Source organism: Electrophorus electricus, chromosome 7, assembly GCF_041902795.1.
Source record: "Electrophorus electricus isolate QZ-2024a chromosome 7, ASM4190279v1, whole genome shotgun sequence".
NCBI classification, from domain to species: Eukaryota; Metazoa; Chordata; class Actinopteri; order Gymnotiformes; family Gymnotidae; genus Electrophorus; species Electrophorus electricus.
In genome coordinates, this window is record NC_137503.1 from 3,860,293 (window position 1) to 3,887,013 (window position 26,721).

The 26,721-nt window shown below is 41.6% G+C and overlaps 1 protein-coding gene across 9 annotated transcripts in view; it reads right to left on the minus strand.

The window, feature by feature from the left end:
- Nucleotides 1-26,401, minus strand: part of evi5b (ecotropic viral integration site 5b) — a 45,278-nt gene extending 18,877 nt beyond the window's left edge. Inside the window, exons 1-11 of one of the 9 annotated variants that reach the window (XM_035524209.2) lie at nucleotides 14,763-15,107; nucleotides 14,336-14,671; nucleotides 12,602-12,840; nucleotides 6,176-6,365; nucleotides 3,766-3,990; nucleotides 2,273-2,347; nucleotides 1,893-2,018; nucleotides 1,033-1,176; nucleotides 679-768; nucleotides 221-318; nucleotides 54-114 (exon numbers count right to left, since the gene is read on the minus strand). In XM_035524209.2, the coding sequence (XP_035380102.1) occupies nucleotides 54-114; nucleotides 221-318; nucleotides 679-768; nucleotides 1,033-1,176; nucleotides 1,893-2,018; nucleotides 2,273-2,347; nucleotides 3,766-3,990; nucleotides 6,176-6,365; nucleotides 12,602-12,840; nucleotides 14,336-14,590 (1,503 nt within the window). In that variant the 5' untranslated portion in view covers nucleotides 14,591-14,671; nucleotides 14,763-15,107. Of the gene's footprint in view, nucleotides 1-53; nucleotides 115-220; nucleotides 319-678; nucleotides 769-1,032; nucleotides 1,177-1,892; nucleotides 2,019-2,272; nucleotides 2,348-3,765; nucleotides 3,991-6,175; nucleotides 6,366-10,165; nucleotides 10,280-12,601; nucleotides 12,841-14,335; nucleotides 15,111-24,553; nucleotides 24,836-26,292 lie in introns of those variants that run through there. The other 8 variants (XM_081717165.1, XM_035524210.2, XM_081717159.1 and 5 more) reach the window with 8 other exon arrangements.
- Between the last annotated feature and the right edge of the window lie 320 nt (nucleotides 26,402-26,721).

The following is a 26,721-nucleotide window of genomic DNA, read 5'->3' on the forward strand; positions in this document are numbered from 1 at the left end:
TCTCAATAATTGCTTTCATATGTACAAAGATGACTCAAACACTGTCTTCTCACCTTTATTTCCACTTGCTCCTCCATCTCCTTAGTTTTTATGGTAGTGTACTCCTTCTCCAACCTGCAAATGCACAACACAAAATTCTCAAATGTCTCACATCCACAGCCGCTCTCGAAGAAATCAGATCTAGATATCAACACATGACTTCTGGAAACAGAATACACACTTCTTCATCTTTTTGGCATTGTACTTCACTTGGTAAGCCACCTGGATAACTTTGTCTGGTCCACTGTCCAGCTGGTGAGGGACGACCTTCTGAAAATACTAGAAGATAACAGAAAGTGTCAGATTTACAGCGGTTATCCTCTCCATCCTATCAGCTGAAAAGCTAAATATACAGTGAAGGGGGAAAGACACAGTGAAAAGACAAAGCCCACTGCCTTAACTCTGCTGTTGGTGCAGTAAAGGATCTTCAGTGCATTCTCCTTAGTCACATTCAAACTATCAAGTTTGAAAGCGGCATCTTACTCATTAATCTCCTCTTCGGGTAAAATTAAAGCAGAGTCAAAATACTTCGCGTGACAAGGGTTGGGGAAGTACTTTAAAAAACCTGATTAAATGAGTCACAAGGATGTAAAATGAGACAACAAAAATAAAATTGGGTAAACCAGTAGTGCTACAAACCTGCAACATGCCCTCCATGTCCAGCTGGATGAGTTCTGCCTGATTCATTTGAAGAATGGCGAGGCCCACACGGAAAACTATCTCCAGGCCCTACAACCATACCAGCAAACATGAACAAAAGTGCAATGACCCTGTTGAACCAACAGAGGGCGCTCATTACTCGCATCGACATGGACTTCATTATGCTCATGGAGAAACGCAGCACACAGCCTTAGAAAGAAGATTGAAAATGTGTAAAAGTGGAGGTGAGTCAATAAAAATATTGTATTAAATAATAAGTAGCATATTTATCTGTAACAACAGCCTCAAACAGAAGCCAGTTATTGGAATTCACTGTGAGTAACGATCTTTCACCTCACACATGAAGATGTCGAAGATCCTTGTTGCAACAGGTAGGGGAAAGGAAGTGAGAAAGATGGTGAGGAACCAGGACGAAGCGTACATGGAAGTGTGGAAACTCTGGGCCTGGAAATGGATGTGGAGCTCAGGCAACTGCTCCTGATGAAAAGAAAGACATCCAAGAAGAGTGTCAGCATGATAATAAAGGGGAGAGCCATTATGGTCTCCTTTCATCTCTCAGGAAGACGGCAATCCATAACAGCAGCAGCGCTGCACCCAGTACAGCTCTCCTTGGGCTGCATTAGGATTGTGGTACGTTTCTACAAACAATGCGAGACTACTACAAACAGCAAAGCTAGGCTCAAAACTACATGCACTCCACACATCATCTGGGGGAATATCACCAAATGTATTTACCACCTTAGGGTGTACTCATACTTCTCTTAAAATGCATTTATTGTCTGTTTGGGGAAAAAATACTTAGTAATATTATTATTACTACCATTATTTAGCATTATTATTAATATGCCATAAATGTAAATGCAATGTTATTTAGTATATAATTGTTATTAATATTATATAGTACACACCAAGTTTGGACCCATATTCTTTGTGGCACTTCTTAATATTTTAATAACAAATCTTGACAGGCATTTAACACCAAAACCTTACGCAGCAAATCACGGCCTTCAGAAGTACATGACTATTAGAGCCAGATGTGTCAAATTAGTGTTAGAACTGAGCTCTGCAGAGTGCGTGACATTGAGTGCTGGACATAGTACGCTCTTATAACTAACTTAATCAGTTAAACTAGCCATCACCTGAATCATATACTCAGTCAGCAATCACCTGAATCATATATTCAGTCAACTCACCTGAATCATACATTCAAACTGGTACATGCAGAGGCCCAGCTCAGCCATGCTGGGTTTGAACAGCTCTCTCAGACGGTAATCCTGCATCAGCTTCACAAACACACAGAAGGCTTCCTCTTCTGGCATCTAACAGCACACAAATCCACAGTTCTCTCAGATGCAGCAAACCAACATTTCCTATTAAACTTCAAAAATTACATAACGCAGATCCTGGTAAGTCTAAACATTTGTATAAACATTGTTTGAGACATTTATCTAGACACAGTGCGTGTCATGACTTCAGAGACGTAACCTTTACAACTGTTTAAACATGCATAAGCAGTTGCTCCGTCATATTTTAAATAAGACTTCATTATGTGCATTTCTTGTATCATGGTTACCTGCATGAGGAGTAGGCCCACAATGAAAGCACTGCCCTGGCAGTAACCCACCTCCCTGTCCACCAGTGAGTACGCCTGCAGCAACAGGAAGTGAACTCTAATGAGCGCGAGTCACAGGGGTGCACGCATTATCATCTACGGCAGGGACTGCATGCACAAGTCAGGGAATTTCCAGGTAACTGCCAAACACATTACATTTGGCTGCCCTACCAGCTGTATTAAAAAAAATTTAAATGATTATTTTGGCTTGTGCAGTTAAATAATCTCAAAAGTAGTAAGCAGGCATTGCAAACATTCAGGGTTTTCTACAATTATAGTTACAGCAAATGAGTACAGTGATGAACTATGGATATGCATGTGCTGTGAATCCACTGAGTAACCTTAGCCATCCAGAATGTTATGTTCTAACAGCCTAATAATGATCACTATGTCTATACATATACTAATCACTTTTAGGCACAAGACAGCTCAAAAATAATCACAATTGTGCTTTCTGTCAGGCAGCGCTGCTGCGTGAGCACTTCAGAATGCATGTTTGCGGCTGTTTTATACAGCACATGCTGTCAGCTTTCTAAAGACGCTGATTGTGCGTTTGCCCTGAATCAGCTGGACTCAAAAGGAAATAAACAGGAACTGGCTGAGATGCTGTCAGCAGGCATGAAGTTTTAATTCAATAACATTGACAGAACGGTGTTACGAGGTCTCTGCAATGAGCTGGTCACGTATTTGATTCCAACACTTTGGATGAAACATGCCAAATTACAGTATTAGTAACAACAAGGATACCCAGCTACATACATGAAGAGCAACAGATTCTTCGTGAGTAGCATTTATTCTTGTCATGCATCACAATGCCGAAAATTGCTGATCAGCCTGTTTTCTTTGTTGTGAAGCAGAATCTTTTAGCAGAACACAGACCAACGGACCCTGCGCAACACCGACAGCTAAGCCTGTCTAATGAACACCTCTGCACAACCAAAACACCCATCTTTACGGTTTGAAGCCAGGATACAGTTTCCAAAAAGCTTATACCTTCTTGAGCAGTGGCATGCTACATTTGGACGCCTCTACTAAGCTGATGTTTGCTGGCAATTCTCATAGGCTCTGTGCAAATACTTAAACACTACAGGCTCATGCTCTACCATTAGTACTCCAGCTCAGGCTCAGGTGGTGCGGTCAGTCCACGCCTGCAGATTCTGAACCAACTACAACTACATTCAGATTCGGTTATTACACTGATGATTTCATTCAACTTCCCAGTGTTTCATTACCCAAACACAAAAGCAGTTCCCTGACTCAGGTTAACGTCCTTCCCAATAGCAGTGGCAGACGCCATCAGAACCGGTACTGAACCAGTCATGTCCTGAACAATAGCCTCTCCAAAGCAGAGGAGTTTAAGATAGGATGCCTTCAGGAGGAGGAGATCATACTTTCAAAAGGGGCCAAGCTCAAAAGAGCGAACCTTCAAGAGTTGTTTTTCCATGAGAGTGTACCTTCATGACGTTAAAGAGAACCTCCTGGCCCAGACTGTCCTTCTCCTTGAAGAACTCGTGCTCGGGGTACGTCCGCGCAATGTCCCTGCGGATGAGTTTCTCACAGGGCGATGTCATCTTCAACAGCTCCGAGTACTGGTCCTTTATGGGTAGGTTCTGGGCATTGCACAGTAGCTGCCATACGATTGCCCGGAAGTGATGCGGAATGCCCTTCCTGACTAGGTCCTTTATAGAGACACGTACAGGGGATAAAGGAAAATACCTAGAATGCAGTGGTTACAGCTAATGATGCACACAAATGCATCTAAAGAAGATTTATTTATTTATTTATTTGGACAACATCAGATTGCATAAAGAACAGACTCGCGCCTCTGAGGAGAGTCTGCGTTTATCAGGATCAAATCTGTCTACACACCTACAGCACAACGCAATTTGATAGAAACCCTACTACGAGTAAATTTAATCCCAGGAAAAATTAGCTTACTTTATCCACAATATTTCTAACATTTCTAACAAAACCCCCTATTTTTTACATACCTAACCCACATTTCCAGGGGCTTCTGCCTGCTGATATGTTTCAAGAGCACTTGAATGTCACTCATGATAATGTAATCTTATGCTGCTAAATATAACCGGGTTAAGGACGTTTTAAGCAGAGCCAGGAGTCTTTTAACACAACATAGCTGAGAGAACCACATTAATCCTCCTCTGCTGAAGAGGAAGACTTTAGTTCAGACTGCTGGTGTCCACAGCTGGACAGTGCAGGAGGTCACTGAGGGTAGAACCACTGGGCAGGTCTCTCAGTGACAAGGGGGTTCAACACACACGGTTCCTTTGTTAAAACAGCATAGTAGGAGGCAGCTAGACTTGAGCGCTTTGATAAAACACAAAGAGACCATCTCAACTTTTTCTTGTAGGTTCTCGCATGACATTTGCCTTGACATTTTGACTCCTTTAGGTTTCCTTTAGGTTAAAACTGTACTTTCAACTAATTTCAACTAGTTTTAAACTAATGGTTTAAACCTGGACAATTAGGTGAAAGACTTAAGGTTTTAAGGTTTATTGCTTCCTTTAAAAAAATTAAATTAAATTTAAAAAAAAATCACACAAATGACAATTAACAATTTAGCAAATTACTCATTCCAATATCCTACTGCAATTGTTTCCTGGGCAGCACATTGACAAATGTTGAACCAGAGTAGATCTAAACAGCTTTTGCCTTTTTTCATCATGTGGAATATGGACTTCTTGCTCATTCCCAGGGCGGCCATGTTAGGCCTGGAAGGGGAGATGAGGATGCCATGTTGAAAAATGCCTGGGGCTTTGAACCAAACCTCGGAGAGCTTGGTTTAAGTGATAGGAAAACCTATGCAATAGCAGTGGTCTGAGAAAGGATTCTTGGTTTCAATGAACCAAGAGCCCTTCAGTACCAGGGCACCATCTCTCACCCCCATTCAGTACTACATCACCATCACTGTTCCAGTCCCTGGTGTGATGCACTAGGCCACCCAGTCTGTACTTACTGCTCTTCCAACAACTTTTAAAGAAACAGCACCCCACAGTGCAGAGCGAGCAGCAATTCATTTATGCTTTGATTATCTGTCTGGACAGTTTTTGTGTTCATTCCACCCATGAAACTGTTGAACATTACATATGTTTGTGGCTTTTAAAACTTGCTGTAATTAGTATTAAATATTAAAAAATAAATCAATAAAAATCAATAGTACTGTTTTGACCTTCTATACGATTTGAGATTGCAGTTAAAACAGATTATTAATTTACCACGCCTGTTTTTATTTTTAAAACCTATTACTACATACCCAGACTTTGCCATGATACTATAAAACAAATCCTTTCAAGGTACACCTCCTTGAGGTTTAATTCAACTCATGTTCAAATCCAAGACAACGTTCCTCAAGGGTCTCTAAGCGTCTCCAGGAGCCTTGATGAATGTCCTCTCAGGCTATGCCACTCTGCCTCTCTGCCTATCGCTAGCTGTCTGGACAGGCAGATTACTAAAGACGAGCACCAGAACACAAGCTTAGAGGCATTAAGATGAACCTCAAGATGAAACCTCTCTAACTTTTCTGAGTGATTCAATTACTATTTATATGACTACATGCATTATTACAGCATCTAATCTAACCATTACTAATTGATATATTATTGATATGCTTCTGTCTGGAGGCAGCAACCATAGTAGCTGCAGCCTTTAAAGGGAGCAGCACAGCATTTAAACGGAAAAGCAACACTTGTCCACTCGTCTGGGAGGTGGAAAGGACAGACTGCCTGGAAGCAGCTTCCCTCAGCATGTCTGTTATCTACCACAGGGCCCAGCAGGACAAATGGCAGGGTTCATTCGCTCCATGTGCTCTGCTTTTTTTTTTTTTTTGCTTTTTTTTTTTTTTACCTTCAACTGTTTCTCCTTTTTCTTGCGGACGTCGTCCCACTCGTTGACCACGCGGCCCCATAGGATCCAAGAGTCCTCCTCCAGGTGGGAAAGATTGGACGAAGCAGAGGAGCTGGACACCAACGAGGAGCCGCTGTTCCGCCGAGAGCCGTTCACTGATCGCAGAGACTTGCTGTCTGTCTCCAGCAGCCTGCGACAGAGGAAGAGGAAGACAAAGAGCGTTAGGCGTTTCTTCAACAGTGTGTACTACTTAACCTGTCTGTGCACCCAGCTTTGTGGAAATCTACCACACATCCAAACACAGTAGCACAGAGTAACAAGAGCGCTGTTGACCTCACTGGAATGGTTTTGCACTCAAAACATTACGTTAAACAATTTGTTTTATTAATATAATAGATGCTATCATGGTCACATGATTTCAGGGACAGAAAAGTTGCTCATTAGTGGAAACACAAACATGTTTTGGCAATGACAGGGGGTGTGACCAGTAAAAAATAAACTTCCTTCTTTTGGGTAAATTAGTTGGTGGCATATATTAGGTACTGACGTCACACTTAAAGAAATATTAGAGGAGATTATAATGTTTTTCCTCAACAATCACGACCCCCTACTTTCGAATCCTTAAAAAAAAAAAAAAAAAAAACAAAAAAAAAAAAAACTATAGTACCTCTTGACTTTCTAATGAATGAATGAATGAATGAATGAATGAATGAATGAATGAATATAGGGGTCACAGCCTAATGAATGTAAGAAACACAAATAATTACAGTGCAGATGACAATTCCTCAACGCTTACATGTGAAAATCTGTATTTGAGAGTATATGACTAGTGCCAGTTGATTAATTACATTTAAAAAAAAAAAAGTTTAAAAAAAAAGAAAAAAAGTTAATTATGTTATCAAGTAAATTCAGCTGGTTTTGATACTCTCACTAAATGACTCCTGCATAGAATGGGAAAGTATGATTAGTCACTTGCATAGAGACAGTAAATAAGGATTGCTGAAGAGCCATCTGCTTAAAAAGCATCTAGTAAATCTGAACAAGACTGAACATTCATAAACACTGTACTGGGAAAAAAAAATAGTAGGGGTGTATTAGAGAGTTTAACATGCTGGTCGAGACTGCTGCAGTCTTAGCTAGTCACATGAATGAGTCTGTTGCAGTCTTATCCAGTTAATTAGTGAATCTGTTGCAGTCTTAGCTAGTCACATTACTGAATGTACATTAACTTATGTAACGGACTCCCTTACAACCCTCAGAGTAATATTACAGCTCATGACAGATCAAAGAGTAGCACTTCATAAGAGTGTATCAGTATCATGGCTATTCCAGGCCCACAGAACAGAGGCAGCTGCTTAACAACAACCTGGAGGTGAGCTGTCTTAGAAATCAACCAAAACTCAAGGTAAATAAAAGTTCAGAATTCAAAGGTCGCGTCCCACTCTTCCAACTGCAAGGAGTACAGGACACTTGATCAGGTGCACTGAGTAGGGGATGAGTTGAGTACAGGACACATTAAAAAGAGACTGGACATTAAAACTAACAGCACGTAAACTTGTTTATGAGATATTAAAGACAGGTTAATATATATTTGTAATAGAACACAGTGACATACAAATGCAGCTGGAACTAAGATGAAACTCAAAGCAAACATGCATGTAGATCATTGATAAGAAAGCAAAATGTCACTGCTGACTACAGGCCACAGGGGCTAGCAGCACACCAGCCTTACTGTTCAACAGGTAGGCAGTGTGTCAGAGAGGTACTAACTCTGGATCATCTGAGAAGGGATAAGCTGACAGCGTGCACACGCACACATTTGCACACATGCGCGCACACCCACCTCTACCTACCGAAACATACCCACACCCCTTTCTTCCACACACACACACACACACACACACACACACACACAGAAACCTGATCTTGGAAAAAGCATGAAAGCCAGGCCTCTCGATTCACAGCAGGTGACATCACGACTCTGCACTTTGCGGCAGAGTCCAGTTACGGCCACATTCGGGTTGCACACAGGCGAGGGGCGGGCTTGGGCGTCTGGGGTGAATCAGGAGACGCTACCACAGTGTGAATGCTGAATGCTTGCTAGTACTTCCAGGCCATACACTCTGGGGTCATGGTAGACCTTTGGCAGGTGAATGACAGTGCCACATTTCACACTAGGTTAACAGAGGAAAGCTCTGATAAGGCAGAGCTGTCAAAGTTAATGTGATCTTATTATCTAAAAACACATCAATTCCATCCTTAATATGCTCAAGTGAAAGATTATTTTTGAGTTCCAAAGGAAGTTAAAGACATCATTTTAAAAAAAAAGACAAAATTGTCTCTTTCCTATCTTGTGAAGGACTCCATTTTACCAACTTTATCCATTTAAGTTATCTAACTAAAAGCATTTGGTGGCCTGAGCATGAGTAAGTAACGAAAAGCAACAGCTTGAACCAGTAAGAATCAAAGTAAATCTGCCTGAGCCAGAAAGAATCAAAGGGCTGATTCAAAGCCGCTGATCTATTTACTAAATTGGATATGAACTAACAACCAAACCTTTCCAAAAGCTGAAGAAATAAAGAGAGACTTTCAGTCCTGGATTGAATGGCATCAAAAACAAATGAAAGCATCATTTGGTCTAGCTTATCCAGTGAGAAGTAGTGGTCCCCATATTGACCGAAAGCGCTTCTAATAATAAAGTGAAAGCACTTCAAATCATCAAATTATATAGCTAATAATAATTAAATACTACGAACCACACTCAATATTGTCATTTAAACATGCTTTTAATTTGCATACTGTCTAAATAATATTTAAACTTATTAAATCTTGCTATTCTACTTTGCTTAAAGTCAGTACTCAGAATGATAAAGCTTGCTGTAACTAATATTAAATATTCAAAAATAAATAAATAAATAAAAATCAACAGTACTGTTTCTATGCGATTTGAAATTGCAGTTAAAATAGATCATTAATTTAGTCATCTACTCCCCGGAGTGTCCACACTACTCCTAACCCACCTGAACCACACAGTCGAGAGCCTGACATTCCCAGCACACTGCTGGACAGAACCAAAATGTGGACTCTCAGAGTTTCTCTGAGGACTGGGATGTGAGACTCCTGCATAAATCAAACTAATGATGATGTAGCTCTTAAAATATGACCATTCCTCTGAAGTATTTTTTGCAATAAAAATCTAATTTATCGTTGTCCTTAGGCTATAGAATCTGGATGCAAGTGGCTACAGTGATCTCATTACTCACAATTACAAAAAACATCACTCATAGTGAATTGCTGCTTAGGTTTCTCTGCAAGATTGGATTGTGAAATGCAAGATGTGCATAAAAATGAGCTCTCAGCTCCTCGAATGGAATTCTATCTGCTCAAGAGGAGGGAGAAGCCCAGAACACTTTCCTCTCCACAGGGCCATGACGCCATTGCGTCATTAGTGTTATGCTTCTACTTCGATACACCTTAGCAAAAAATAGAAAAATTAGATAGATAGATAGATAGATAGATAGATAGATAGATAGATAGATAGATAGATAGATAGATAGATAGATAGATAGATAGATAGATAGATAGATAGATAGATACGAAAAAAAACAAAAAACAACAACAACTTGCATTTCACTACATCCAAGTCGTCCTACATGTGACCTGGTTCCTCCTGTAATTAGAGCTGGCTCTCTGCAAATGATTCACCGCTAGTTAAACATAACTGGTGCAACTTGAGTTTTCAACCAGGCTACAAACTGGCTACAAACTAAATATCTAGAGACGAAATCAACAGATGAACTTTACTCGAACTGACCCTTCTGATCATCAGGAGAAGGGAAACACAATAAGCACTGAAGCACTAAAAGCTGTTTAGCACTGCTCCTGCTAGTTGCCAACATCATGGCTGGTCCCTTACTTGAATCCTCTTGTGGTATTGCTAAAAACAGGGCACTCTAGGCAACGTGAGACTGAGGCTGTTTTGGATCTCACCAGGTGAAGCTCATGCTGCTGTCTTCATTCCGCTATGTTCAGTGCTGAGCGAGTGCAGTGTGGACAGAGAGGCATCTAATTCATCACACAGAGTGCACGTATGTTTGTGTGAGTGAGAGGGGGTAGACAGAGACAGAGGTCCCGTAAACAGGTTGAGACAGATACGCTCTCAAACTCTCTCTCTCTCTCTCTCTCTCTCTCTCTCTTATCTACAAAGTGAAAGGACCTTCAACCTGTGTCCCAAAAGAGCTAAATGTCTTTCACATGTGCGCATGCGTTGTCTAGCAGCTGCACATTGGCACTCATGGGTAGAATCTGAGAAGTCTGTGCTACTCGCATCTACCCAGGTCTCATGGGCTCTTCTCAGATCAACCCAGATCTGAAGGGTTCTCCTCAGATCTACCCAATCCATTTGGTTCCCTCAGCCTTCACACTACTTTCAGCAGAGAGTGAGCATGAGCAGGAAGGCAGGCACTTTTTCAGCTCTGTGTGGGTGTTCTGCTCACATAAATTAATTTGGTGTAATCATCAACTCTGTGTCCCAGGATCCACTGGGCAGAACAAACTATACTACAGTCCACAACTATTTCCCACTGTACTCCATGCAGGGGAGAGTGTAGCAGTTGCGGTATAATGCGTGCCAGCAGTTAGCGCCCATTGAGGGTCGTATGTTTACTTACTCCTGTATCAGACATAGAAGGCAAACTGCTACTTCATCCACTTGTTTGCAGGTTGCTACGCAGCTACAGCTGTGACCAACACCCAAGTTCAGAGTCTTCAGTCGAGGGGGCAGAGAGCCTATGACTGTTTGACTCATCTCTGCATCAGGGAGCCCACACCTCCACCTCTTTGGTCAGTCTGACCACAACAGGGCAGCATGCAACACTTCACCAGTCTGCCCAACCACTGCTCATTAAGGACCCTGGTCATATGATGACCCGCTAAATAACCTTCAGTGCAGTTTTAGCATGTACGTTAACACACTCTTTGCTCTGATGATTGCGGAGTTCTGTTGTTTTATGGGAACAGGCCAACTTGGAGAGACAGAGCCTTAGCAACACACCATTCAGTACCTCCCTCTCTCTCTCTCTCTCTCTCTCTCTCTCTCTCTCTCTCTCTCTCTCTCTCTCTCTCTCTCTCTCTCTCACCCACAAGAACAATCGCATTAGAGGAGAGCGGCTTTGCACAAGTTTGTTCTCGAGCGTTTTTCAGGGATGATATTTGCCTGTCTGCCCTAAAGCCACAGTACACCAATCTACATTCACGCTGCATTATGTGAGAAGGGAAAGCACCTGAAAGAATGAAAGTGAAGAACAAACTACCCTTTTCACAAATTCAGAGCAATATATCCTTGCTCTATTTTTTAAATGAGTAAAATAATGTTTTGATATTCATATAATACGCTGTCTTATTAGGAAGGACCATGCAGGCAAACTGGATGGCTTCTATGCAAATATCTACTACAGCACCCGCACGGCTTGTGTGCTTGTTTAAGATAGAATACATGGCAGGTGTTGTGCATTACCTCTACCGCACTTCCTGAGTTTCAATTACACAGACGCCCATACACGTCTACGTGGTTTCACACACAGATACGTCTCCTTTGCACACCCACCCACACATCCACTCTCCCACACACACACACACACACACACACACACACGCACCCACTCCCGCACACAGACAATATTCCACTATGTCCATTTCCATGCAAACACACAAAAACTACAGTGGTTGCAAGTCTATATTAGAGAAAGCATTCAGCTCTGCTCTCTCCAGCCTATCAGCAACAATCCACTCCAGAGGCTCTACTCTGCTAACACCATGTCAGTGTTCTTGTCAGGACACTATTCTCTTAAGCATTTGCAATGAGCAGACTCCAAATTTAGACGACACTAATGGATGTGCTGCCCTACAGAACGGGCAGCCCAGGCACGAACGCAGATTTAACACTCGCCACCACTCTTACTGTCCAATTGAATGCTTATGATAGTAATGGAGGCATCACAAAGTGTTGTGTCTGCTTCCGGGAAGGATCATCAACTGCAATCATCTGAACACCAGACCACATAAAAAGTGTTTGCAAGGCTACTTCTGGAATCGATCCAAAATTCCAGATCTTGTAATTCCAATCCTGTTGTTTAGCTCATTGTAACACTGCCCATCTGCTGATGTGTGTCCAGTAAAGAGTAGTGGTTCGAATGTAATAATTTCGACAAAGTTTCGAGTTATGACTATGCAACTGGTCAATGGTAGTGGTGTTGTACAAGTACTGTTTGTACATGTATACAAATGTCAGGGACTCCTCACTGCTCAACACACTTTTTCTTCAGAACACCAAAAGCAGATAATCACCTTTAACCATGTGAGGGAAATGAATCAACTTCACAACTGTCCAATGACCAGGAAACAGGAGGCGAAGGCGGTGGCTCTCACCTGTTCTGCTCCTCCAACTTGGCCAGCAGCTCCACATCATCCGGGCTGAGCTGGGCAGATGACGGCATCGAGGGCGAGAGGCCAGGCGAGGTCAGCGAGACGGTAGACGGACCCACTGTAGTGTGCAGCGAAGAGGGCGTGGCCACTTGGCTAGCCATCTGACTGACCGTGTGCGACACCGAGTTCTTCACCCATGAAAGAGTTGAACTCAGCTTACCTGCTACTTTGTCTGTCGCCACCTGTGGAAGGTTCGGACGATCAACTCTAAAAGGTCATTTAAGTAAACAGGGATTTGAAGTTTACATTATTGGAATGTAGTAAGTGCATTACGGTCAGCTTTACAAATGTGAGCCCTGCTCAACTTTAATAAACATTACTGACAGTTTAAAGCTCAGCTAACAGACAGATGGTTCATAAAGACCTTAGTTTAAATTTACCAACTATGGATTTGTCTGTTTTCACACAGCACTATAAATTTATACGTCATAGGTGTACAATCCCGATAATCCCTTCTAGTAAAATTAAATGAAAAAAGTAGAAGATGTAATTTTGGTCAATTTACCACCTTAGCACTGCTGGAACTACCCTGTGCCCAAACATCGCAAGAGGAGCTTGTCAGCGGTATTTCACAACGGCAGTGCAAGTTAAAGGTTTCACAGGAACAGTTCTTTACTGTGTGAATAATCAAGAGGTAATGAGATATGAAAGGAGTCTCCCATCAACACAATGGAAAGCAAACCTGAGAATACTGTGGTTCTATGGCTCAAAGAGACAGGCGTTTTCATATATCGAGGGTAAAGTATCTTAGGATCTTTAGACTGACACTGCTGCAAAGGAGCAAACACTAAATCAGACTCCTTGTCTTGCCCTAGCAGCTGTATGTAAATACCCAGCTGAAAAGGCCCTTTTTTTACATCCTAAACCGAAAGAGTACAGATCAGCCCTGCTAAAAGGCAGGATATGGGGTTCTAGCAGATGTTCTGAAGAGGAAGAGCCCCTGGTCAGCAAATGAACGTCTCACTTAAGGGCTCAAATGAAACATACTCTCACATTCTTCAGGTGTAAGGGTGCAACACACAGGCAATATTTTAGCAACCCTAGTGCCGTTTACGAAGTGCTGGGTTCAAAGGATTACTTCTGGTCATGCGTGAACTTGTGATCAAAATATTTGTTAGAATCTTACATTTACTGTTCCATAAGCTTAATCAGGTTGCTTACTTAATTGTCCAACTATTCTTCACAACACAGCACACGTGATGAGAGAAAGTGAAACTCATCACGTGGTGGTCTGCAGTGTATTTCCACTTTGTAAACACTTCTGTATCTTGCTGAATAAGGAATTCATAAGAAAATCAGCTTCCATTAACTCAACGGGAAACTACAACACATTCGGGAAAACGAAGACAAAAATAAACACGAGACCATACAGCTCTTACATCAGTGTCTCTGAAGAACAGGCAAAGGGAACAATTGTACTGGCAATGTACTCTCCAGCAGACAAGAATACATCGGCAACTAGAAACTACCACTGCATCTGCTGATACACTCAGAAACAGCTCCGTTTGCATAAGCACAAAATCAGTTCAGTTGGTCTTTCAATATCTGTCACTCAGGAAATCTAATTACTCATCAAATTACTCAAAAAACGGCATATGGCAAAGCCCAAGCTGAAACTATTTTCAGAGTAGATTTTGTTTTGTTTTGTCACAAAATAAATGACAATTAAGTGCTTACCTGAAAAAGACCTTCATAAAGTGCATAAACTGATCCCACCAACAGATTTAAAGCGCAAAGTGTGAGAGTAAACAAAAACAAAAACAATTTGGATTCCTGAAAGCCTCTCGGGTTACAAATGTACAGTCTGGATTTTGGCCGTGAACCCCACAGAACATCTCCCTGTCTGAAGAGAATTTGCTCACTGATACACAGGCATTTAAGAGTCTTCCGCTCGTCACGGTTCCCTCTGGGGTCAAAGTGCTCACAGGGCATCTGCAGCCATCCTGAATGAGACAGGCATGTGCTGACGTCCTGCTGTTTTACGACTGAAGGCACACGGAGGTTGGAATTCACCTGCAAGAAGAAAACCCAGAGTGACGGCAGCGGAAGCGGCGCTACCGGTAAACCCAGGGGAAGTGTGCTGCTTCATGTCACAGTAACTTACTCATTTGCATGAGATGTTTCTGCGAATCCTGCGCAAGCTAGCTCACATTTCCGGACTTTCTGGTGGAGGCCACAACACATCACACATTGGGTTTCGTGGTTTTAAATGCTCAGAGAGAGAACAACAGTGCTCCCCAACCAAATCCCTAGAAAAAAAAAAGACTGATCTTTACGACCAGGAATTTACGACCTCTTCATGAAAATTACTGCCGAAAAAAAGTGTGAGAGAAAATGATGACAGGTAGGGCATGAAAAGCATGTTTAATAGAGAGAGTAAAGTGCAGCATGAAGAAGAAGAGAAGCAAATTAGAAGGCAAGAAAGAGCCAAAGAAAGCAAGGCTGATGTTGGCTACTCGCAGTGAGCCATCGAACCAAACCAAAGCTCACCTTCAAACTCAAAATCCCAGGTACAGTATTATTGTTTAAAGGCTACAGACCAAGTCACAACAGACCCGAACCAAATCCTTTCAACCAAGGAGACTCAACAAACTAAAGCACAGAGCTATGATGTACTTTGGTAGCCTGTGAAATATAAAAACAGATAATATGTGTAATGCTTTCTGAATGTATTCCAGTAATGAAACAAGAACAGCAGGAACAAAGTAGCCAACTCAAGGCACGGGCAGTTATTCAGTATGCGTGAGGATGCCGACATATCCAAGCCACGGCCAAATTCTGTTATCGTCACGAATCCAGACTGTCGAGAGAGGCAGGATCAGGGGGCTGTTTAGCTCACAGCAGAGCAAGACAGGTGCACCAAAATTAGTCTCCATCATCAGCTCCAGCGGCGAATACCAAAAGCAATTGTTTTGGTACGGTATTGGACCGATAACACGGCAAAATAGTCGCTTTTGGTTTCAGCATCCTCATTCCCCCCCACCCACACAATATGAGTCAAAGCAGAACTCCAGTTATATCTGTGTGCTAGTTTTTGGAACTGTAGGTGGGTTGACAGCAAAACCACACTTGAATCTCTGTGAAAGGTCAGAATTTAGGAAGAGCATGATTCTAAATACTTCAACACATGCAATGCGATCAAATGAAAGTGTGTATATGACCATTTTTGTAATGAGTCATTAAAGTGTGTGGCATCAGCACGGTATAATACTTTACATGGGTGGGCCTATCCTTTTCATAACCCCTCATGTGCCTCAGTAACACAGGTGTTCCTGGTGTGATCCTCCACTGTGCATTTACACAGCTGTTGCCTATACACTCAGCAAGACACATGCAGGCAAACTCCCTTGCTGTTCTTTAGCATGATTACCTGCACAACAATTCACAGAACATGTGGCACAGAAGAGTTGGGCACTAAAGATGTACAATTAAACTAAATACTTGCATATCGTGTACTTATAAGTACTGCACACCAGACTGTAGTATGCATTAGGTGTTCAACAGCAACTCAAGCATTCTGCAGTCTCACCCTGCTGGTAAGGAGACAACTGAAACAGCAATGAAAAGCGATGATAGTAAATAGCCCTTCCTGCACGAAGTACAAAAAGGTGAGTGGCCTATTATTGCACTTCTCAGAATCTTGACTGAGAACAAGTTGAAGGAATACAATACTGGAGCACTGACACTCCTGTCAACTAACCCTGGCTGACAAACAGCAACAAATGCTCTCTTAGGAGAATCAGCCATTTTGGACTGAGAGACTGCTGAGAAGTGTAACTTTTCCTCTGGCCAGTTCTTAGTTCATAATGGGCTGGCCCAAGGACTGAGAAAGGTCTAACAGACAGCTAGGGAAAGTGTGACAAATTAGCACCTTTGTCCGAATTCATTTCTTACCCTTTATCCATATGTAAGCCACTATACTTTACTGCTTACAACAGCAGCAACACAGTGACATCTACCACTCTCAAAACAGGGTCTTCCAAGTACATGTGCTTGGAAAAGCAATTTAATCATTATGGTCATGGATATTAGTGGAACACAGGAAGTGATTTGTGGGGGCTGCCAGCCACTGGTGACAAAATGGCAAGTTTATCATTGAACGGCCATGGCATCTCACAGCACATGGCTATTTGAACAGCCATGTGGCAGAAAACTAAGAAAGCAAGCTAACTATGCTTGGGTAGAAATGGCCAGAGAGGAGAGAAATGGGTGTGTTTTTAATTTTCCCTTGTCCCGGCTGGAGGCTGGGCCAGGCAGACAGTCATGCAGCGAGAAGCACTGGCCTGTAGGAGGTCTGAAACTACAGCGATAAGCTGTGTGATGTTGTCGCTGCTTTGTTTTTCTGCAACTCACCCCGAACACGTGACTATGCAGAGCAATCAGATGCTTGACACTGAAGAGCCTGGGACTATGCTAAACCTAAACTCAATTCAAGAGAGGTCGAACTGCCATCTTGCAAATGACGCCTGTCCCTAAAAGCAAGCCAGCCTGAGCTATGTAGGGACTCTAAAGCTCCAGCCCTACAGAGAAAAACAGGAAACATACGCTGTTTTTAGTAATACACCACGAGCATGACCCTCCGGCTCCAAAAACTGTTAGAGTGCACGCTTATGCCAGAACAGACGGAATAAAATGTTCAAATTTGGATTCAGGCCTAGAGCTGGGTCCAACACAAAGGCTTGTCTGACTCAGTCAGTTACTAAGACTTGAAATAAAAACGCTCAGGATGTAGAAAGTTTTTTTTTTATTATTATTATTTATATATTGAAAATTGAAAGGTCTGTGGTGGATTTAAGAAGGAATTAGTTCACTGCTGACACAGAACACACAGGGACATCAAAGGCAGGCTCAGTGAGGAAGACTAGGATGTCCTTCTTAAGCAAAGGCTATGGAGAAATCCTGAGAGTGCTGATTCAGTCTTGCTGTAAAAACTTACCAGGTGTGGGGGCATTTCTTTTGGCTACAGTGGTAACAAACACACGGACCCACCACTACCCCCAACCCCAACCCGTTTTAGATGGGTTCTACTCCAGCTGTCCAAATAAGTCTACAGAATCCACAGCATCCAACAGATCGACACACAAACAGAATCTCAAGAGAGCAGCGTGATTCACTACTTACAACGAATTTAGTAAAATTATGTTTGGTAAGAGCATCGTAAAACTATGCTTGGTTATTTAAAAAATAGACTTTGAGAATATACATTATGAAAAAAGCCAAAGACATTACACAAGATAGCACAGAGGGAGGATATTTTGCAATATGACACTTTGCTAAATTAATCAATAGAATGTTAAGATCCCGTTACAGGGTAACAGTGCACCAGGGACAGAGCGGAGTTTCAGTTTTGAAACGTCTAACAAATTGTTTTATCAGGTCCGACAACATTTATTTTAGAACTGTGTCTGCACTTAGATATTTTTGGTTACAAAAAAACACCACATCAATACTGTTATCATGATACAGCATCAATTATATAATTATGGTGGTACTACATGAACTAAATAAACTAATATGATAATATGGCTACATCTTCTGCTTGCTCTTCAACATTTTGAGGTGTACTCAGGTGGCATTGCTAAGCCTGTCACTGTGTACACAGATTATAAACCCTGTGAGTCCCTAAACAACATGACCAATGCCCGTGAACATGGATTATCTAAGTTTTTAAATCTGTGTCGTATACAAAAAGGGTTCTGAGAACGTTGTGGCGGACACCCTCTCTAAATGTTAGGCATGCGAGTGTGGTTTTTTTTGTAGTGGACCTCCCTTTGTTCCTAGGCAGTCCACACTTATGGGGGAGGGGTGTTATGTCTCCATGTGTGGCACCTGTAGGTGTGTAGGAATGTTGGGTATGTTTTGTTTGTGTATGTGTCTCCTCTTGGTCTCCTGCAAGTCCGTTCCGGGGTTTTTCATCCTTGTGCAATCCAGGATCCTCACCAGACCTTCAGACCGGCCGGCCTTCACGTATATAAACCCTCTCAGAAGAGGAAGTGGACAGAAAGCAGACCGAAGAAAGAAGGCTGAGGAGGAAGAAAGGCTTGGGATTGGGATAGAAAGCTAGAGACTTGGAAACATGCTCTGAGTGACTTGTATTTGTATTCTGTGTATGACCTTGTTTTCCCCCAGTTACTGTATCGTGTTTGCTTCTCCTCTTATGGTTTCTGGCCATTTTTGTACACAGTTGTATACCGTGTATCGTGCACTTGTGGAAGGGAATGGCTGCTGTCTTCTTTGGGTTTGCATTTTTCCTCTGTTTATTTTTTAGGAAGTAAGCGTATACTTGTGCTTTCTTTTGTAGGTTTAGTTTAGGCAATTTGTTTCATTTTGTAGAATGGGTTTTGTTTATTTTTTTGGCATTGGCTAATCGTGAATCCAGTTGCACATGTAATGTTGGTTTTCATATATTTAACACACTAATTTAAAGAAAAGCTCTGGTTGTTCTTGGTAATTGTGTCTTACCCTCAAATCCATTTGCTCGCCAATATTCACACGCACATTGTCATGATCACCTGCCTAGATGTGGTCATAACAGATCAATTACAGCAGCCACAGAACAATCATTAGGGATGCCTAAGAATGGTCAGGATACTTACGGAACACAATATAATTCATTTACATATTGTGATCCTCTGCGATAAGAGTAATACAACGGCCAACAGTGCAACAATTATCAAATGTGTACTAGAACTAGCTAATGTTCTTATTGTCATGGCTGAAGGCTATTGATAAGGAATGCAGACTCAAATGAGAACCAGCAAATCACAGCCTAATCACGATTGCCTGTAGTGAGTATTCTGACCAACATAAGGTTCCATTTAGTGTCCTTAAAGAGGTTTTTATTAGTAAAGGCATACAAATAAATTTACCATAGCCTAATTTTGCTCAAATCAAAATAATGTCAGCCTATTATTTACCATTCCAATAGACATATTCACCAATGTTTTGTTAATATATTACAAGACCTAGTGCAATTAGATTATGCAGAAATTTATTCGGAATATATTTAGTCTGTTTCATGGAGCACCAGTTCTGTCCAGCAACACAATATGATGTAGCAATGTGTATACTACTGTTGCTTAAATGTGATCAGAACCCTCATCCGAGGTGAAGTTAACCTAGTGGGAGTCATCATTCTTTAGTCTCTGTACCCTCGATGCGTCACACTTGCTTTAGCTGCCTGTTAGAACAAAAGACAACGATCTGTCATTACCACAGGGAACCGAACAGCCCAGCACGTGCCAGGACATGGGGCTTAATGTGAGGACTGTGTGAGGCAATGGAGGAGACACAGACCGCAGCTCCATCAACCTCCACCTTTACCCTCGGTCGGCTTCCTTCCCTCTTTACGCCGCTCTAACACAGAGGTTCCTTCACTTCCTCAATCCTCTCTGCTGTATCACTCTTTTGCTGGGCTAAACCCACTCAGTGTAAGCATGCACTAACACAGTAAGAAGATTTTCTCCTACACTGACGCGTTTTCCCCTCAGAGGCCCAGATGGCCTCCTCCCTGATTGTGTGTGGTGGAGCTTCTGATTTACAACTGCGCTCTTTGTTACAGACTGACTGGGTTCACCACTACTGTGCTAACAGTGTTCTTCGTCTGGTTTTGCTGCATGTAGAAGGGACTTCCCGCACAGGTGGTGTCTTATCCAGAAACCTCAGACGGCAGTACAAGGCACAAATTCAGAGAGTGGTGTGATAACTGCCCTCTTCATTTATTTAAGATGGAGGCAGCGAGACTGCCGGAATACTAAATGAAGGTGCACTGTGAATTATAAAGCCCCTTCTAATGAAAGGCCCAGCACAACACCAGAAGAGAGTAATCAGCAATGTGAGAGCAGCCAAGGCCTTTACTGCGTTTAAAGGAGCCAAGCGTGGCAACGGGGCTCCAACTCAAAGCTACGGAAAATGAGTTCTTATGCCATTCACATTTAACTGACATGCAAATAGGGATGGGTACCAAAATTCAGTACCAATATGGCCCCGGTTCCTATATAATGGCTATGTACCGAACTGAATCACAAAGTAAATTGCGGAGGCTCATTTCTATGGAAATAAAAGTATAGTTTGGTGAAAAAAATCTAATTTCCATTATTTTTAATTTACCCCAGACACAACCAATCGGCCAAGACATGTTTGGAGTCCCAATTTTGCTTCTTTAGTTTACATATAAATTTTTTTTAAAAACCAACACAAACACTGGAAGTCAACAGCTACAATAATAGTAAGCTACATGTTCACAGATTTGGTCTCAAACCACAACCATGTCGCTGTCCGTAGTCGTGATGGTTTTCATTCACTTTTATACTTCATAGTGAGTTATTCTGCATTCTAAAACATATCCACTAGTCAGTGAGACCTTTGTTAAGACCCGAATGTGTTTTTTGAGCAGGTTGAGAGAAGTTTGGCCATTTGACCATGTCTGGGGTAAGTGGAAAATCATGTAAATGTGATTTTTCATTTATGTCCTCCTTTAGCCAATTGCCTGACCTTTCAATTGAAATTTTTGCACTCAGGTACTGAAAAATGGACGCTACAGAGACCAGAAACCTTGCCAGAGCTGGTGTATGAGGAGGCAGGCCACTTCCTCTTTCTTCTCTTATATCAGAAATGACTGCAAAATGCCAGAGGGCAACTGTGAGACTCCGCAGTGAAATGGGTGTGAGCGGAGCTAAACGTGTAGTAAAGGAAAAACGAAAATAGTTTCTCACGACTTGGCCAGTATCTTCCTCTAATTTTGAAAAGCAGACATATGTATTACACTAAGAATAGCAAAGAAAACTTACCTGTATATTTATTTCTTTTCTTTACAGCAAACAGTACAGTTTTGAGCAGCGGGATGCTAGGATTTCTGCTACTCCAGCATCAGCTCCTCAGCCAGTCAGCCCTCAGTAGCAGAAACGCTAGCATCCTAGTGCCCAAGACCTGTTTGTGGCCAAGTGGTCAGAAACTACTTTAAATTTAGCTCAGTTCACCCCCAGTAATTTTGGCCTCTCTCCCGGGCGCCTTTAGTGTCTGACGAGAAGACATTACATAGTGGCAGTGCTCTAGAAATTCTCTGGCATTACTACAAGTCATGTTGCCATCGATAGTCAACATCACACTTGCTCTGATGGCAGCAGGTGCCTATCGTTAAGTAGCAGCTTGTATCTTAAGCATGGTCAAAATGCCTAAAGCCAAATAGTCTAAAGTTTGGATGTATTTCACCAAAAAGGATTCCAATACCAGGATGTTTAAAGGGGTAATAAATCATTTTTACCACCAAAAAGTAGCAAACAATATTTGAGTGATTTGTATTTGTACATTTTTTCTGCAGTGTAGCTCATGAGATGAAGAATCAAATTGTTTTTTTAATCCTCAAATGAACCAGTTTATAAACAGAGTGGGATCCTCACATGGAGGTAGCCATGATTAAAATAGAATATCTTAAACATAGTGTTCTGTATGTGTCAGTATAATGGATGTTTCATAAGCATCTTTGGAATAAACATGACTTATGGCTCCTTTAAAACCCACTGCACGTAAAGGGAAAATATATAAAATGTAATGATTTAGGGTTCAAATTCAATTTAAGTTAAGCTTCAACACAGAGGATGCACTTGAAAGCAGATGGATGCACAGCATTCAGCAGCTTGTGTTACCCAGTGCCAAGCACATCAGCAAGCCATGTGGGCATCCCTGGCCCAGACGATGGGGAAACAGTTGTACATTGCGTATATATTGTTCAGTCTGTTTATCTTGATCATTTTACATCTCATCCTCTCTGCCAACTTGTTTCGATGGTAAAGTGCATCTGCCACCCAGTCGATAGGCTACTTCCTGGCACAAATGAATATCCCTTCACATTTCACTTTGACATAGTAAGGTGCCATGCAAAAGAATTAACAGAGCAAAAAGCATACTCTTGTAACTTGAAACATTGCAGATGGCAAAAGTGAGTGAGAGAGTGTGCCACCAAGAGTGAGAGAGGGAGACAGTGAAAGTTATCACGAAGATTCTGATAAGAGAGAGCAAGAGAGTGAGAGTGAGTTAGAGAAAAACACATTGCAAGGTAGTGCACAAGGAGAGAATTTCAATAAGGTTAGCCAGCAGAAAAAGCATGCACGTGTGCGTGCGTGCGCGCGCGCGCACACACACACACACACACACACACACACACACACACACACACACAGCATGCAATCAAGAATAGGTGTGAAAAAGGAGAGAAAGAGAGAAAAACAGGGAGACCCAGAGAGAGAAAAACACTTCTGATTTGTCTGAGGCCCCTAAGAGCAAACTAAATTAACATATCAAACAAGGATTTCTTAATGTAGTGCAACAAATAATATGAGTTGATCAGCAAGGGAGCACATTTCACGTTCACCCACCCATGATAAACAGTCTATATTTTCTATTATGTGAAGATGCAGATAAATTATTCCAAGTATTGCTGTTAGTTCAGAAAAGAAAATGAGAAGAGTAGATACATTTCTATAAACAAGAGACTTTTAAACAAATTGGCCACTTTCCATTTAAGATACCTCCAGCTTGTGGAGAGTTTAGCTTCATGACTTGCCAGAACTATTTGACTGGACAAGTACAGACAAGCTCTTTCATGTAGTGACTAACAGAAATTGCTCTTAAGTTCCAAGTTCTTCACCTTCACACCAAATTGTTTCATGATGTCTAGACATCAGACAGCAGCTGAAAGTGACACTATATATACACACACACACACACTCAAGATCAATGTTAAGAAACCCTGCCACACAACTAGCAGGGTTTCTCTGGAAAACCAAGAAAACACATTTTCTTTCTAGTCAACACATGACACCTATGCACATACCTTAAAGCAAACCCCATTATTCGACAACACTTTTTGAACTCTGAAAGCTAGATAGACACTTGTGCTTGGGCCTAGAACTCAGACAGATGGGCTGAACACTAAGGAGGAGATCAGAGGTGGTCCGGTTTAACCACATCAGAACTTAATAGGACAAAAATCCAGCTGTGGACGATGCAGGGTAAGAAATTAAAGGTCTGACCCTTTTTTTCAGGAACCTCCTGAAAGTCTAACGGTTCCAACATTTTGTAGGTGTTGATCCTGTTGATCTGATTTTGCCCCAGCATCCTAATGAAGAGTATAACGCAAGGCTACCACTTATCTAGAAAGCTAAGACCGAAGCACTACACAAGCCGGCACTAAACTTGCACTTTAAGGAATGCTATGATTAACTTTGGAGACGCATGGTAGCAGCGGAGAGCAATCGCAATCATGACCCTTTATCAATGCCAGCATTGTACTGCTTACAACTGCAGGACGTCTGCAACGACACCGGAAAAAAAGAAAAACTGAACAGGATGAAGTATTTCATGCCATTGCAAACGACCGATCACCGGCTGCGCCAACGAACCAATATGTACAAACAAACAAATTAAGATTGTGCTCTTGACCGCACAGGACATTTGACAATTTGCATTGTCAGTTTGTTTGCATAGAGGACTGTTAGCAAAATGCATGACCAGAACTGCTTAAATTAAATGGGCTCCATCAGTTAACTTGGTAGATCTCTCCTGCATGTATGCGCACCACCACTAGGATTAGGATAGTTATCCTGCGTCCTACAAACCAACCACAGATACACAGGGGTGGTTTTTACAAATTAAACCCAAGTTTTCTGCGCACAAACCAGTACGATGACAGGCGATTACTACACAAACGAGCGAAACGGTGCACCCAGTCCAAAAGAACTTGGTGGGCGAGTTTAAAACCAACTATCGCTACCTAAAACAGACGTGCATGCCCCATGAATTACACCCCCCCCCTCCCCCTCTGAACTACAACAGCACATCGCCATCAGCGAGCCAACTGTGTTACCAAAAAAGAGAAAACATCTCCAGCAGTTTTACCTTGGAAGCTTTTTTTCAGTGCCGGGATTTAGTTAAACGTTAACTTTCCATGGAGCGGAGTACAGCTGCATTATCGTCCCGAACAGGTCTTGCGGGGGTCACGCAACGCCAATTTTTTTTACACTGGGCAGGATTTCAACAAGCGCGACAGTCCGATCCATCGAGCTCAAGCAAGCTTGCTAGGCAGTAAGGATCGGAGCGCACAGGCTGCCGGAGATCCAGCTTCTCACGCCAACAAATGGGCCATGCCGACGTCAGTCCGCTGGCGCAAACGGAGCATGCGTACCCTTTCTTTTACATGCAAGAGAAATACTGCCATCTGCGGTGCGTTTACTTCCAGGATTTTGCAAAGAATCTGACTTCCAGTGCAGAGGTCAGCCGGACAGCCGCGACCCTTCCAGTGGCTGACACGTTTGCTTTAGGTCTAGGTGCGATGCAACCTCATGGCCCAGGCTTGGAGCTCACTCACTCACCTTTAACAGGCTGTGTGAGGGTGTTGGTTTGTATTAACGGCATTGTGTCCTTGTTTGCTAGAGGTAGGTGGTTTACATGAAGTGCATGACAGTGAATCAACTGGATAATTTAGCCTCTAAGGCAGTCATCTGGTAAGTAAATCAGTAAAAATGTACTTCCAGTCTCCTAGGATTTTGACTTTAGCTATCTGGACACCTGAGAAATATAGCTAACCCAAGCAGATATGAGGTTGACTTTAATAAAGATCTGTAAAAAAAATTGATTCAGGACTACTTTAAACTGTACCAGCTACTTGAATGCAGTTTTGAATCACTCATGAAATGCATTATTCTTATTTTTCCTGGAATAAAGTTAATCTTCACTCCACACTGTGCCATAATAAAAATTAAAATATTGTACTGACCATTTAAAATGTAGTAGACAATGTTACTGAATGTAGACTCATGCCATTCACAGCATAATGCAATGGATAATGGAATCAAAGAGGCCTACTAGCTAAGATGACAGATACGCTTCAGAAGAGACCATATACAGTGAAACAGGATTTTATATCTTTAAAAGGGTTCAGGCTATAATTTATTTTTAATGTAAGACTAGCCTAAGACATTTCACCTCCAAACAATTTACTGGCCTAATATGTATGCCCCTATGCCATACATACTTGATTTTTAAAAATACATTTATTATTTAAAACAATCGATATGAAAAAGTCAACGAAGGTATAGGTGAACTAGAAGAAAGAAGTGAGATGTTGACAGAGAACGCATGTGGCTCCCACATCAGTGCTGACAGAGAGAACTTCAATGTTACTCTACGTAGCATTAGCCTATGGTACAACACTCCTACCCATATCATCATGTATCGAGTACTATTACAACGATGTTTGTAATTTTCTGTATTGTGAATTCAAGAAGACAGATGACTATTTAAAAGCATATTGTCCAATCACTCAAATATATTGAATTGTAGTTTTTTACATAGTATACATAAATGAACAGTGTAGTCTGTCCCCATCTTTATGGAATAAGACATTAAATTTAGTAATACAAGTATGTAACATCAAAGCAATGAATTAAATGGTGAGGTCATAATGCTACATTCATAATATCTGAAAATAAATAAATCAAATAATGCTTCAGGTTAGTCATGAGACTCAGTGTTTTATCCCTGTAATAACTCTGAACTCAGGTTCCTGTTATCAAGTCCCTGAATTAAGTTCATTCTTTATTTTTAAGACAATTTTTTAACAAAAAAAATTAACTTACCATTAGATGGGGAGCATTCCTTTATATATGACACCTCTAAACGAGGTTAGTAATTAAACTGAAAGTTGTGATTCACTTATGGCGACACAACCAACCAACTTTTCAAGTTTTTCATGGAAGTGCTGACGTTAACTTTACGGCTATAGTGCTGAACACACCTTCCCTTTTCAAAGAATCACTGACGTTGTCATTGTCTGACTGAGATTTAGTTTGCGTGGCTGCTATTTCAAGCTTAGATAGTACTGAAGAGGAAGATGTTTTCCTGAGATTAGTTGCTTATTAGGCTATAGGCTAGGATGTGTAACCATAATAAGAAAGAAAGAAAAAAGAAAGGATAGAATATAATTTCCCTTGAATATTTTAGATAAAAACATATGTATGAGATCTCAGTTCATTATTATTGTTCAGGTTTGACCTTATGTACAAATG